Below are 15332 nucleotides of genomic sequence, written 5' to 3'. Positions count from 1 at the left end.
AGATATAGACAACATCTGTATGTATTGGTGCTGTCAGTTGATGGAAAAAAAAATTAAATCACATTAATCACTCTAGTGATGTTATTAATTAATTTTCAAAGCTTTAAACATTTAAGAAAATGTTCAAGGGCCTCAAAAGGCTGAACTCTACCATGCATTGCAGTAGTATCACAGGCAGAGTTTTAAGAAGGAAATCCTGCTCATCAGACCAACCTTCGCATTCACAGCCGCCACCTTTGGCTCGGTTGGCCACAGCGGCGGTGTAGGAGCGGGCGTCCAGAATCAGCAGCTTCTGGGGAACCGTGCTGTCGTCGCAGCCAGAGCCGCCCGTCAGCGACGAGTCTGAGGGGAAACGGGAAGGACGACAGAGCTGAGTGAAGCCTGGCGGCGGGACGAAGGGAGAGACGAGAAGCAGGGAAACAGAGAGACGCTGTGGACGTCGTGAAGAGAAGCAAAGTCTGTTTGTAACCCTCAGAGGAAACAATAAATCAATCAATAATTCCTCCTGATGCCAATCACAAGAGGCATGCCTCCAAAAGCTACTTGTGCTGGAGAGAAGTAATTATTGTGGGACTCCAAGTGAGTTTGCTCCAAGTAAAGCTGGCGACACCAAATTAAGCCTGAAAGACTCAAAGAATTGTTTCCTTTGCAAATTCTGCTGATAATTCATTTCTAATAGTCATAGAAACTGAATATATGAACACAGCGCTGCAAGTTTTGGTTTTAAATTGAAGCTCGTAAAAACAAAACTACAAACGCAGCTTCATGTTGTATTTAATTGGAGAGAGAGCGACACAGGCAGGTTAAAGTGGAGCCTACCAACACGACGCATGACTGAATTCACCATTCAAGCTTTTTTATCCGTCATTGCACCAAAAGGTAACTCATCAAAGTATTGATCCAAGGTCTAAATATTAATGCAATAAGCAGAACTGGATTTGGAGGCATTAAACTAAATGGACCACAATGCAATATGCGTGTCACGCTTTTCAGATTTTATCCATCTTTTCTGCCACTTCATGCTTATGTCTTTGTTTTGCATAAAATGCATCTATTTTGTAAGATAATTAATTTTAGAAACATTTAAAGAGAAGAAGAAGAAGAGTTACGAAAGAAAGGATCTGTTTTCATTGAGCTACTTGATGAATAATTTAACTCTAATGTACTTTGGAGAAAAGTAATGATTGAAATCCAATACTTTAAATTATACAAAACTGTATCAAGTCCCTCCAATTTCAAACCAGCTGCAACATGACGACATCTACGGATCCACACACAGCAGGTTTACCAAAATCACTGTCGCACGAGTCGGGAGCCTCCCCTCTCTGCCGGACCGTCGCCGTCCCCTTGGCTCCCGTGTCCATGTGACAGGCCTTAGCGATGGACGTCACCAGGTACTCGTCATCCGTGTTCCTCCAGCCCCACCAGCTGATCTCGGGCTGGCTGCAGCGAGCGATGACCGCCCCGTTCTTCTGGTGCCTTGAACACGAAGCGGCAGGGTCAAACGCGCGCTGCCACGTGCGAGCCGCAGACGTCCGAGGCCGCGCCGGTCGGCTTACCTGTACACCACCACGGGGATCCTCTTCCAGGACCTGAAGGAAGCCACGCTCTCCAGCTCTTTGTCGGTGATCCAGATGGGAACCAGGAGCTTCTGCGGGTAGCTGGAGCACAACCTGCAGGGGAAGCAGCGGGTCAGGGCTTCGCAGTTTCTAACGCGGCATTAATGCCTCTCAGCCTAACGCCATCTGTCTCCAGTCGCCTCTCCTCTCTCGTGATTCTTTCTCCAGTTCCTCTCCACCTGCTGAGGGACAGACAGGCTGTGTGGATATTAGTAGGGATGAAAGTGAAATGGAGTGCTGAGTCACGGGACTCAGCAGGCTGCAGCTTGTTTAATTAGCCCGTTGTCCTGCGTGTCCGTCTCCCTCAACAGGATGCTCTGTGAGCAGACTGACCTTTCATACAGGATTATTTCCAAGCGTCAGTTTCCAAACCGCAGTTTAACCGAAAGGATTTGGAGAAAACTTAAAATAAAACCAGAGTTTGGTCACGCTGGGAACTAGAGGGGCACGATAATCATCGACCTCATATGAAGAAAATAGAGCCTTATTCTTCTCATTTCCCAGTTTGAAACCAGTTATCGGCCTTTTGTACATTAACATTTCTGAATATGCTATAATTTATCTTATTCGTAGATAATAAAACGTATTTTATTCTGGGAATGATTTAACTGGACCAAAACTAAATATGTGATTTCTGTTAACAGAAAAATGGACGATTCCATCTTAATATCCATGGATTAAAACTTGGCGGAACGAGTAGATCAAGTTAAATTTCTAGTGGATCATAAATTTAACTGGAAATCTCATAAAATATGTAAACCAGAAACTAAGTCATGGACTTGTAAATAAAGTAAAAATGGTTTAGAACCATCAACTCTCCTGACATATTGTTCATTTGTTGTTAAGTCTTGTACATTAGTAATGAGGACAATTATATATTGTTCACGTTTTACATTGTTAATATATATGTAAATATAAATTTTATTTGTAATTATTGAAGAGAGAGCAGTTTCATACAAGAGTTTAATACTTTTCCCTCGTGTATAGTACGTGTTGCAAGAGTTTGTGTTTGTGAATTATGATGAAATTTGTTCAGTTCAGTGGATGAACTGATTGACCTTTTTCAGGAAGCAGGAAGGTTTTCTTGGACTGTTTTTACAGCGTCATCCTCCTCTCCACATTTCATCTACACAACATTTATTGCTGCAGCAGCATCACGGCTGCTCACAACCACACGGACGTACTTGTAGTTGCAGTTGATGTCAGAAACTCTCCAGACGTTCTGCGTGTCAAAGCCCATCCGCCTGACCTCCATTTCCATCCTGTGACGCACATGGTCTCCTACACACACACACACACACACACACACAGCACAGGTAAACACTAAACAGTCCCAAACTGGCAACATTTTCTTTAAACTCTATGTCATTGGGTTGGTGGAGCCGACCTGGGCGGCAGAGGTGAACGTGCTGGTCTTCATCGTCTGCGCTGGCGCCGAGGCACCAGGCGTGGTAGGCCAGGGCGAACAGGTCCTCCAGCCGGGACGGGTGGGCTATGACCCGGTTCAGGCGCTTCGCCCACTCTTGGCACTGCTTGAATGTCGCAAAGTGGCATCTGTGGAGAATCCCCGGTTTAGTTGAGAGAGAACATCTTTGTTTTTAATATTGTTGCGTAACAGTGAGCATTAGGAACTAGAAGAAGAGCGTAAAGAAAAGGTTGCAAGATTAATGATTTATTCAGTTAGCAATTACTCTGATTTTTCATTTAAGTTTTTTTTTACACAATATTAAAATTCAATTTTTAAAGAAAATAAACATTTTACTGCCTAAAATGCAACAACATAGCGTTACTTCAGTTCACACTTGATCATTTGTAGCAAAGGATGAGAAACACTCCTAACATCAGTCTGTGAAAAGTTCGGCCCTTTCTGCTTCACTTATCAATACAACATTGACTGTTTTCTCGTTTAACCAATTAATAATTGGATAACAAAAGTGATTAATAGATTGTTTTGTCCATAAAAGTTGTACTGGGTGAAGCTAAAACTATGCCACTTAAGTTTTGGGTACAACACATTTACAAATTTTTAAAAAAATTTAATCTTAAATGCAAAATTTGTACAGTTTTGACTTAATTACCGCTCAAAATATGATGTTCTTTCAGCAAATGCCCTGTTTCCACCTTCACTAGTTAGCCAGATTTAGCCGTCTATCTTTAGTCTCAGGTCAAATAACAACTGATGGGGAAGCATCGATTTAACAGAAAAGTAATGAATTGGATTAAACTCAAGTGCTCCGTCACACATCCTTTCAGCAGCAGAGGGAACGATTAAACAGAGAAAAACTAATGGGAGAAGTCAGTCGGGTTTCTCACACGGCGCTAAAACAAGACAGGAGTACATTGTTGGATTTAATCTAAAAGAAGAACAACAGAATAAACGGAATAACTTTTGCACAATGTTTAAACTTCCACCGCTAACACATGAGAGGCCGTCTAATATGAAGCGACCATCGTCTCCTTCCTACCTGACAACTTTGGAGTCTTTGCAGATGATGTGCAGCTGGAACATATCTCTGCTTTCCACACTTTCTACCAGCCTGAGCGGCACCTGTAGGGGGCGACAGAGAGCACATGATATCAGCCCACAAAGCAAAGAAAACTTCTGCACAAAAATAATCACAAATTTCCCCATAAACATCTAGACCTGCCACGGTGACAAATTTTACTAGGTAATAAATTGTCCAAGCAATTATTGTGATAAATGATAACAAAAAATAAATAAAAACAGACCGATACACTTTAATTTGGTAAGGGACACCCAACAGCTGCATTAATTGGAAAAAATTTTGACACATTAAAAAAAAAACAACCAACCGTAGATAAAATGGAAATAAAAGTCACTTACAATCAAAACCATAAATAAAACTGACTATGAAGTCTCTATAAATAAAACCATCCTTCAAAAAATATTAAATAATCAGAATGGAAATTATGGAGCTCGTTTTAATTTATCATGTTATTAACTGATTCATTGCTTATTTTTACCAACAGCTTTTTTCCCCCTCATGTCCGACTCTGAAGTGTCAAAACTTCTTAAAAAAAAATCAATTAATAAAACATCAGAACTGGGAAAATACTTAAAACTGAGCATAATTTATAGCCAGAATACCAGCAATTAAAAAATAAATAAACTTCAAGATTATTCCTGAATCACAATCTGGCAGAAAATTAAAGGTTGATCACCAGCTCAGCTGGATGTAAGAGACACTTTGTGTTTAGTGCTTCATAACCACACAGAGTGACGGGCTGAATGACAGAGCTGTCTAATCTGTGACAGAGGGATGTGTTTTATCGTATTGTACTCACAGAGATCTCATTGTCCACACCAGGGTAGGTCTAAAACACAGAGCCACCATGGAGCGCACACACACACACACACAGAGAGAGAGAGAGGAAGGGAGGGAGAGGAGACACACAAGACAGGAGGAAATGGGAAAAAATAAAAAAATTAAACCCCAAAAAGCTTAGAAGACAACACGGAAATGAAGAGTTAAAAAGGAAAGAAAAAACAACAAAAGAGTGCAAAAGATGAAAGCTAACCGAGTGGACGTGCTACTAGCGGCTCATGTCCAAATCAAACATGGATCATGGTGAGAAAGAAAGACAAACAAAGAGGGGGAGCAAAGGGCAGAAACGGTTTGGGAGGACGGGGTGAAGTTGTGAAAGGACGTGGGTGAGAGGTTGTGGCTTGCTGGCTTTCAGACAGAGTTCATCTGTGCAGCTGGGGGTCAAGGCAGGAGTCTGAGTGGTTGGGTAATCAGTTGTGCGGGCAGGGTTAGACGGTGACTTATTCTCGTTCTGAAGGAGAATATTTAAAGCCCAGGTGGTCGGGGCCTCTGCACTCCACTCTCCTCTGCTTCCAGAACCCTTGTGGAAAACTTGACCACGATTTGGGAAGGAGGAGAAATCTGACTGCCAGGGAGGACAAACAATACGCTCACTTGTGTTTGAGCAAGGGCTTGACGTCAACAGGAGTGGACGGCAGCGCCAGCAGGGGCCGGGCTGTGGCACTTGGATGTCACGTTACACCCTCTTCGCCGGTAGATCAAAGGGGAGCCTGCAACTCCTGCGGTACCACGTCGCTACAACAAACTACGCCGAAACCCCTGGTTTACAGCAAGTCCTCCGTGTAAACTCCTCCGCTTCATTCACCTCGTCAGCTCGGCTGTGGGGTGAAACGCCTGCGTGCGTCCAAACTGAACCCTCCTCCCCGCTGCCATTGGCCTCCGCAGTGGCGTGGCACTGCAGACGCTCAGGTTGTTTGTACAGAAGCAAACAAATCCGCAAGCTCCTCCTCCGAGACGAGAACTCACGTTGATGACAGAGTCCTTGAACTTGATGTGGAGTCTGTAGTTGGAAATGGCGATGATGGCTTCGTCGGCACGGCCGAGATATTCCACTCCTTCCCCCTGAAGAACTGGGAATGGTACCTGAGTGAACACAAAGGGATGTAGGAGCGGGTTAAAAGCCTCATCGCTGCACATGTTCGCCAAACACTCTGTTACATCTGCTAACATATCAAAGTTTTGACGGTTTAATTTTCCAATTCACTCCTTGGGTTTCCGTAGACCAGAGTGATGTCAGTGCACCCAGTTGTTCTTGTTTGACAAGCGTGTTTTACAGCTTCTGCTCATTTGGACTTTGAATTCAGGTCGACTCTATGGTGAAATATTAGGGTCAGGCTGCCTTTATTTATTTTAATTACAAGAAGGATTTTATGAGCTCTTTAACACGAAAAACAGGAAACTAAAACAAAGAATGTTGAGTATCTTGTGAAGTTACATTTTAGTAACGGTTTCATAAATAAGGAAACCTTCAACATGTCAGCATCAAATTATTATCAGTAGCAGGAGCTTGAAATGAAAAATGTGTTTATTCGAGATAGACCAGAAACCAGGTGGAAGAAAATTCTCTGGCTTGGAAACCAGAATTAAACTTTCTGTGGCATGACTTTTTCTTTTTGGCACATAACTTTTTGGAAAACATGTAGTATGTCTACTACTCCCATTTCACTGAATACTTCGGCATGGCTTTGAGTTTCTGTAAAGCAAAACCTCCACTAATCAAACCAAAGACAATAAAGTCGACTAAGGTGTCCCATTAGACCAGCCTGTGGTCTTACAGAGGAACCTTTGTGAGCGTGAAGGGCCTGTAGCCGAGCCTGAATGGGTCGACAAACAAGAGGCAGGGCTGCCGGACTGGATCCCAGGCCTTCCATTAACATTCTTACTTCTACTCATTTTATTACAGTCTCAGCCAAGGCCTGGTTTTGGCTGGAGTACGACGCTACATTAAGGTAATTGGTTTCTAGAAGAGGTCAATAGAACTTTTTTTTTTTTGCCTTCTTACTTTTAGCCAGGGAATTATCTCTAAAAGCCGAGCCGGTGAATGTGTCACACAGTTACATCTGCCAACTTCGAAGTAATGGGATAATCTGAAGCTTTCAATTACCTTCACACGGGTCGGCTTCTCACCTCCCCTTTCAAACAATTGTTAGCTCAGCGCTGAATGTTACTGGAGGATTAGAAATCGCTGGAAAGCTCAGGGAGGCTGGTATCGCTTGGGTTCAGTCTCCTTTAAACAACTTTTGCCGTCACTGGGGAGCATGAATGGCAACGTAGATCTTGTTTAGTCTCCACTGGTGAGGACAATGGCGTTGCTTGGAGACAACATTACCTCATTCTGCATTAGCATGTATTGCTGAGTCACACAGAGCTGGAGTGACCGGAGCACGATAAAAAAGACTGCATGCAGCGAGGCAGATGGGGGGATTATGAGAGAAGTCAGGCAGAGCAAAACTGTACTGAATTAGTATGACTACTACTATTAATTATAATGGATTTTACTTTTATAGTGCTTTTCTGAAACACTCAGAGACACTTTACAGGAATTAAGCAAAACTACAAACAAGCAATTTTGCTTAAGGCTCTTAAGTATGGCAAGCAAAATCATAAAAAGGGGAAAAAAATGGATATGAGATATGAAAAGTCTCCAAAGAATTTCAAATAAATTGTTAAGCATACTGGATGGTGTTTTATTTAGTTTGTTAAAGTTGTGTGTTAGAGAACCCCCTGACATCTGCTGTGCACCTGCTTCAGGTCTGAACAGATCCTGCACCCATCAGTCGGTCCAGACAGAGAAACAGAGTCCAGCTTAACCTGGGAAATGGAGCACATAGTGCTCTACAGCAGAACATCAGAGCCAAATATAGGCAGCAGCAACTCCCCCTCTACCCCCCAAAAGCAACGCAGGACGGGTAAATATTAAAGATTAAAAATTCATTAGCATTTCAAACGCTTTTTTTTAAAATATAGAAATAATACCTGTACTGGACTAGCTTTGAAGTGACTGAAGATGAAAATGTTCCTGCACACAAGCAGAGCCGGTGTCAGGTTTTCCCCATATTTTTATTTTTTTTACAAATCCGTGCAGACTCACATTTTCAAATTTCCCAACACTTCTGCAGCAAATTTGAAATGGATGAAAACAAAATTCCACTATGGATTTACAACGGATATTTCTAGAGAGATTAAGCTTTGAAAAACTAGAAGCAACAAAAGATGGATCCAGCAAAAACACTTTATCCCAAAGGGAAATTAAGTAATTCATATTATCAAAGCATCTTCAAAGAGTCTTTGTGGATTTTGATGCAGTGGGTTGGAAAGGCTCTCCAGTAGCAGTCAGTCTCGTAACAGCCGTGAAGAGGCCTCTGACTGAAGACTGTTGCTGTATGACAACATTATGGCTGTCATGACATGCCAAGATGCACAGAAGATATTTCACATGTCCTGGATGACATCAGGTGTTGGTAAGCACTGCTAAGCCACCTCATTTGCTTTTGATGCGTCCCTATCGTTTTCTATCGAGACACTTGAGATGAGAATATAATCTTTGCCCATCATTTTTGGTAAAAGATAGTTTGAACTTCCTCCTTCTCTCTCTACTCTTTGTTCCTGCTCTGCATCCACAAAGCCTCCTTTTCAATTCCTCTGGGATTTGGGGTCAAAGTTCAGGTACTATTTGAGCTTTTGGAATGCTAATCATCTGCCAATACCTTGTTGCCATGGTTACACATCACAACAGCTGTCTGAAAGTAAAATATAAAAACTCCGAGTAAAATTCCAGAGGGAATAATTGTGCAAAAATGCATCGCCTCAAGCAAAAACAAGAAAAATCTTCAACAATAACTAATCAGAGGTTCTCCAACATGCTGCTACGTGCCATTTGTCGCAAGACCAGAATAAATTCTGGAATTTAATAAATTTAAAAATAGTTTTATACTTTTCCAGACTGTTTACTTAAAACCTGCTGATATAAAATGGAGACAATCTGCAGACTCGCATAGTCAAAGTGTTGGGATCTACAGTAAAATGATACTGCAGATCATTTCATCGATCTACAGTATCGATAAAATGAAAAGCACGGCACACAAGCATTGTTGCAGCATTGACGCAAATTCATTTACTTGCATCTTTTCAGCATGCGACTGAAATGCAATTCTGCACCCTCTGAATCCGATTGTTTCTCTGGTGTGGGGAGACACCCAACACGTCCTGCCCAGATTGCCATAGTTAACATGCTGTACAGACTTGGAGCCGCATTAAATGAGCCGCGCTCCAAAAGCGGGCGCATGAGTCACTGGCAGCTGGCAAGCGCAGCATTGGATACTGTGTCACGTTTCCTCTACGAAGCCTTTCAAGCAGCAGAGACATGAACAGAAAAAAAGAGAGAGAGAGAGAAAGAAAGAGAAAAAACCAGGAGAGGCGCAGAGAGGAAGAGAGTGAGAAGAAAGAAACAACCATGAATAATGCGCCGACTTGCGAGTCGTGACTTCCGGTTGGGGCAGCCTGCATGTCAGGGCATGCACACGCTGCTGCTGCGAGCGAGCGAGCGCATGCCGAAATGTGCAGACTCAGAGGTGGGAAGGCAGAAAAGTATTAAGTAGGGCAGGGGAGGTCTGTCATTTTGTCTGAGGGGGAAAACTGATGGATGATGGAAGCGAGTGAGGACAATCGAGAGACAAAAGCACATCTCCCTTTTTTAAAAATGAATTTCTTCTTTTAATCCACTTTATTTTTAGGAAGGTGGATTATATCACCTTCCTAAAATTAATGGCCAAAATCAGTTTTTGACTAAAATTATTTTAGCCAAATTCATTTACTTGCATCTTTTCTTCCACTTTGCACAAATGTTACTTATTTTACCCAAGTTTAGTTTTGCACGGGTGTGTCTGCTGTCTGGGGATTTGTTGCGATTACGTTGCATGGTTTTCTACCATATCAACCAATATGTTGCTAATAATCAGTAGCAGAACATATGACGGAAAGAAGAGAGACACGAAAGGTTAGATAAAACACGTGACTGCATGTGTGAACGCAGATCAACGAGAATAATTATAAAGCTTTTACCTCCTCAGACTGATGCCGATCTCACTCGCTTTCACTGGAAGGCCTTTCAAAGCCGGCCACTTTAGAAATGAAAACTCTAAACAAGCCGATATCCCCCCTCAATCCACTGGAAATCAAGTGGAAAATATAATTCCATTTAAAACCACTAAAAAAAAAAAAAAAGCAGCAGAGAGTAACCCAGGGCTGGGCGGGTCCATCTCTCTTTTGTCATGGTCTCCATCAACACCTTGCTCGGCTCCATTAACCAAACAGCCTAAAAGCACAAACTCTACTCCACAGGGAGAAGACGGTAAATTACCAATCGTGGTTTTTCAGCTTCATCTTCACCAACAGAATAACCGATCCTTCTCGTCTCGTCTTTGGCAGCTGCCCCGTTTTGTTTCGTTGTTTTTTTGTTCTTGTTTTTTAAACCTCTGCAGATGCTGTTTTAGGGGAGAAGGATGACGGTGTATTTCTTAAAAAGCCTCAGAAACGAAGATGAAAGGTGACATATTTCAGCTGTTTATTGTTGCTGGTCATCAACTGGAAATAACCAATTACTTTAAAGTAACTGGATTATTTGAATTAGAGATGAATAACTATTATATTCATAAATCTGGTTGATACTATTCAGTAATTTGGAGGCGACAGATGTCCAGCTCCAACCCTTCACCTTCAAACCCTTCTTCCCCAGAAATGTCGGAGTTGGTGCTTCCTGAAAAATATGGCTAAAAACATATGGCTGCATTTCTTCAGTAGAACCGGCTCCCTCTTCTTCATCACTCCATCTAACTTCTTCCTCCAAAATTGCAAATAAATCTCTAAAATCTTCGCTGAAATCTTCATAACTTCCTGCGCTTCTGTGTACTCAACCTTAGTCGTTTATGGTTTAATCTTCCTTGAACAGCGACACTTTGCATTTATAGTATTCTGTGAGAAATACTTATTAAAAGCTTTTGTGTACATAGAATTAAAGCACGGTAGTTCATTTTAAAAACATTTTTAAGTGGTTTTATCGTGTAAATAACAGTTTAGTGTTGAACAATATGAAACGGGGAATTGGACAATAATAAAAGCTGAACTTTAAATGAACCCAAATGTGACAAAAAATGACATGCAAGAAATTTATTAAGACTATTCAGTCAGAATAGTTAGGAATATCATTAAACCCAAAAAACAGCAGATGACCCAAAGCTGAAAATGCTCAGAGAAATTACCTGGCGAACTGAATCAGCAGAGCTGTTCCTTACTGCATGATCAGAAACCAAATAACCTCTGTACTCAAAGGTTTTCAGATTGATGACGCATTGATGCTGAAAATGTCCAAGTCCAATCATGTTGCATCCTCTTACTATGCTTTATTGCAACATAATGCGTTTAGAGAAACTGGGGTCAGCTAAACTCAGTATAAATGGGTCAAAGGGCCACAAAAAATGGAGGTCAGAAATCAGCCACAAAGGTCTGATCTGTGCATCTGTATTAAAAGTATTAAGTCCTATTCAGAGCAAATCTGGGCTAAAACACCTTTGTTTAAAAAAAAAAAAAAGTTTAATAGAGAGAGAGAAAAAAAAGATAAGACTGATCAATTTTTACCCATCTGAATGACAGCTGGCAGCTCACTCATAATCCTGCGTGTGATGCGCAGGCATTCACCGCCCAGCCAAAAATAAACTGATCAGATTATTTTAGAAAACGGCTGTCCGACACAGCAGCAGAACAGATGTAGCGCCATCACTCAGTGATGTCATGGCTTACAGCAGGAGGAGGCAGCATTTCACTAGACGCTGGTGCTGCTGTTCTTAGTGTTGTAGGGTAAGCATGCTGCTAGGAAAAGATTTTAAAGAGTTCGTTAATTTAAAAAGCGGCGTAAAAAGCAGTATTTCTTACATTTGTAGGAATGTTTACAAAAAAACATAAAAGTCAGATGTCAGACTAATAGAACAAACATGGAATGTGTACATGACGCCTGATCGGAGTAAATCAGCTGGATTGAAATGCAATTATTTTTTCATTAACCAGGTTGCCTTGTTAACTTTTTCTTGTGTCAAGCACAAAACAGACTAATGGGGATAATGTCTCGAGTAGTAACCTTTTAATATGAGGCCCTTTGCTCTGCTGAAGCACCATGTTGGCAGACAACACAGCTTTTCCAGCCAATGTGCTTTATGGAAAGTAATCAGCTCACCTGCAGGCTTTCATCCTCCTTCACCAGGTCCTTCTGGGGGAACAAGTCCTTGGCCTTGATGTACTCCAGACTGGGAGGCCCCTCTTCACCCTGGTAAATGCACAACAATGGTTGTAATACTAGTATTCACAGTGACGGCAAAAAATGACAGTGACAGCAAGTTCAAATATTAAGACTAACCACTAAGGAGGCACTTCCCTGAGTCGTTAGCCTCTGGCGGAAAACGCTCCAAGCTAATGCACAGCAGGTTAAAATCTGACTAAAAATGTAAAATAAACTTTCAATAAGTTTATTTGTATTGCACATTTCAGCAAAAAGGCAAAGTAACATCATAAAGTCACCAAATGTCAAAGATGTTGATCAATGTTTAAGTTTTTATGGTTCAAAGCAAATCTGAACAGGTGGGTTTTCCAGGTCTTTGAATCAGCTGAATGCCGCTTCTCCATGTTTGGTTCTGGTTCTGGAGACCCACAGCAGAGCAGAACCAGAAGACCCGAGTGGTCTGGAAGATTGATACCACAAGAGATCTTTAATGTGTTTTGGTGCCAAGCTGTTCAGTGACTCATAACCACATCGTCATGGTAACTAATCTTCATTGTTATAACCTGAGCTAACGAGAGCATGTAGATATTAAATAGGTGGGGACCCAGGATTGAACCTTGTGGTGCCCCACATACAACTGATGAGAAATTACCTACCGACACAAAGGTAATTTTTAGGCAAGGTTTCTTCCCTTCTGCTGTTTAGAGCTCGGATTGAATATATGCTTTTTCCTATAAATAAAAATGCTGAGTGCTGATGTTTTCTATATTTCTACTGCATTTAGTTGTAGAGTGTGTATGACTGAATAAAGAAATTGTCACTTTATGAGCATAATCATCTTAAAAAAAAAGCAAGACCGAAACGCTCCTGGCAGCTGATGAACCCAAAAAGCGATCCAGGCTTATGAGGTTCAAGCCCAACGTAATGGATGGGTTACTAAAATTAGCCTGCAATTCTTCAAGTGGAGGCAGACAGGAGAAAAGGGGAAGAACAAAAGAAACCAGTCAGCGCCGTCCTTTTGCAGCCAAGGGTACTAGTGCCCTACTCAGGCTGAATGAACGCTTATCAGGTCACACTTTAAATCCTTGGAGAGAATAAAGTGATTGCACTGAAGCGCCTGCATTGGGCCTTTATTTTCTTTTAATTGACAAGAGTTACATAAGACTGTTTCACCTCAGCAGCTTCCAGGAAGTTCATCTCTACACTGTAATTAGGTTCATTTGAGCATACAGTGAACAAGTTTACCCACTTCGACTGCTTCGCCAATGCAGGCAGGAACACATCTTTGCAATTCCTTCATGCCACCAGAACGACAGTCCTTGCTTTGTGCCTTTGATTTTAAAGATACCGCCTCCCATGACACCAAAAAAAAGAGGAACGTCCTTGACGATGTCAAACCTTGCAAAACAACAGCCTCGTTGATAATGACCATCATCGAAAGCAGCTAATTAAAGCACAAAATACGCCAAAGGTACGGACAATGCAAGTTGTAACCGGATAGCCAGAGGATGTTTTTTTAACCTGCATGACGTAACACTTCACATTTATGGTATGCGCACAAGGTATTCACAAGCTTTTCACATTTTGTCATGTGGCAGCAAACTTGTTAAATAGAGATTTTATACAACACAAACAAAGTAGAGCAGTGTTTCCCCAGCCCTAGTCCTCGGAGCTCAATGCCTCGCATGCTTTAGATGGTTCCCTGCTTTAACATGACTTGATTCAGAGGATTGCAGTTCAACAAAAGTCTGTTCAGCGGCAATCAATTGAAATCAGGTGTGCTGAAGCAGGGGACGTCTAAAACATGCAGGGTGAAGTGGCAAAAAAAAAAAAAAAAAAAAAAAGAAGTAGAGCATAAGTGTGCAAGGTTTACCTCAGAAAACTCATCCAGCGGCCCGTCGTGTTTGAGTTAAAAAATGTTCACAATATTAAAATATCACTTGATAATAATGTGAAGATTAATACCTGAACACCAACTATAGTCTTAAAACATGCAAACATTTTAAAAATATTTAAATATATAAACAGTGTTTAGCCTGGTGGGGGTATAAGTATAGCCTGGTGGCCCGCCAGGCTTATAATACACTGGAGGAAATGCTGAGTGAGAAATGGAATGAGAATTAGACAGGATTTTTTTTGTTTATTTGTTTTAAATGAAACGTAGGTGTGTGGGGCATTAGCATTTACCCCGTGTCAATGTGCTCCGAGTCCGTCGGTGCCAGCTTTGCATTATGTAAAGACTCATTTATCCCCATTCTTTTTGGAAAACAGCTTAAACTCAGATAGGTTAGTGTGTCTGTAAAAAACTATTCAAGTCCCAGCTCAGATTCCCAGTGAAAGTTGGGTCTAAACTTTGACTGGACCACCCTAACACATATCTATGCTTTGATTTAAACCGTCCTGCTCTAGTCTCTGCTGTATGTTTAGGCTTGTTATCCTACTGGAAGGTGAACCAGCATCCCAGTCTCAAGTGTTTCACAACCTTTTAAAAGGTTTTCTCTACACCCATCATCCTCCAATCGACTCTGGCTTCTTGGTGGGGAGTGTTCATTGGAGAAGCGGCTTTCAGGCGATTTTGATGACAAAATGTAAAGTTTATTGCTTGCATCATAACTAGTTACTTGTTGCTGAAATGTGCCAACTTGACTTTTCTACTGCATGTAGTGTTTTTCCTGTAGGTGAAATTGCTGGGCTGGTTAAAAACACCAAGAAAATAAAACATAGATTAAACGTTTTTTTCTCTCATTTTGATAAGTATTTGAAAGCAGTTATTTAACGTCACACAATTGAGGCGAGGGTAAATCCTGGCTTTGACTGAAAACACTTTAATGAAGACATTGTCCTCTGACAGGTAAGCCCTGGGCAGACGTGTCTGGAAACCTGATCTAGACGTAGGGAGTCAACAGAAAGCAGGAGTGTCAACTCTTGATGGAGCGTCCTCTGCTCCTTTTATGTTGTAACCGATGACCTACTGTGGGTGTGGGAGAGATTAAAGCCATACGTCACTACACACAGTAAAAACGTAACTAAACAAAGCTGTTCTTTCTGCCACATCTACACAATATATTTTACTAAATGGTCATGCTGATGGCAGCTTAT

At 41.5% G+C, this 15332-nt stretch overlaps 1 protein-coding gene across 4 annotated transcripts in view; it reads right to left on the bottom strand.

The window, feature by feature from the left end:
- The window catches only part of mtmr4 (myotubularin related protein 4), a 44509-nt gene that overhangs the window by 8767 nt on the left and 20410 nt on the right, over positions 1-15332 (bottom strand). For 3 of the 4 annotated variants that reach the window (XM_016668236.1, XM_016668237.1, XM_016668234.1), the window contains 9 exons: positions 12192-12281; positions 5933-6049; positions 4926-4955; positions 4085-4167; positions 3007-3173; positions 2804-2900; positions 1560-1673; positions 1289-1479; positions 214-342 (listed from right to left, as the gene is read on the bottom strand). In XM_016668236.1, the coding sequence (XP_016523722.1) occupies positions 214-342; positions 1289-1479; positions 1560-1673; positions 2804-2900; positions 3007-3173; positions 4085-4167; positions 4926-4955; positions 5933-6049; positions 12192-12281 (1018 nt within the window). The remainder of the gene's footprint in view (positions 1-213; positions 343-1288; positions 1480-1559; positions 1674-2803; positions 2901-3006; positions 3174-4084; positions 4168-4925; positions 4956-5932; positions 6050-12191; positions 12282-15332) is intronic. The other variant, XM_007545771.2, reaches the window with a different exon arrangement.

The sequence above is a fragment of the Poecilia formosa genome, unplaced genomic scaffold, assembly GCF_000485575.1.
Source record: "Poecilia formosa unplaced genomic scaffold, Poecilia_formosa-5.1.2 Scaffold14, whole genome shotgun sequence".
Taxonomy (NCBI): domain Eukaryota; kingdom Metazoa; phylum Chordata; class Actinopteri; order Cyprinodontiformes; family Poeciliidae; genus Poecilia; species Poecilia formosa.
The sequence above is the reverse complement of the archived record's forward strand: the minus strand, read 5'-3'. Positions and strand labels throughout refer to the sequence as shown.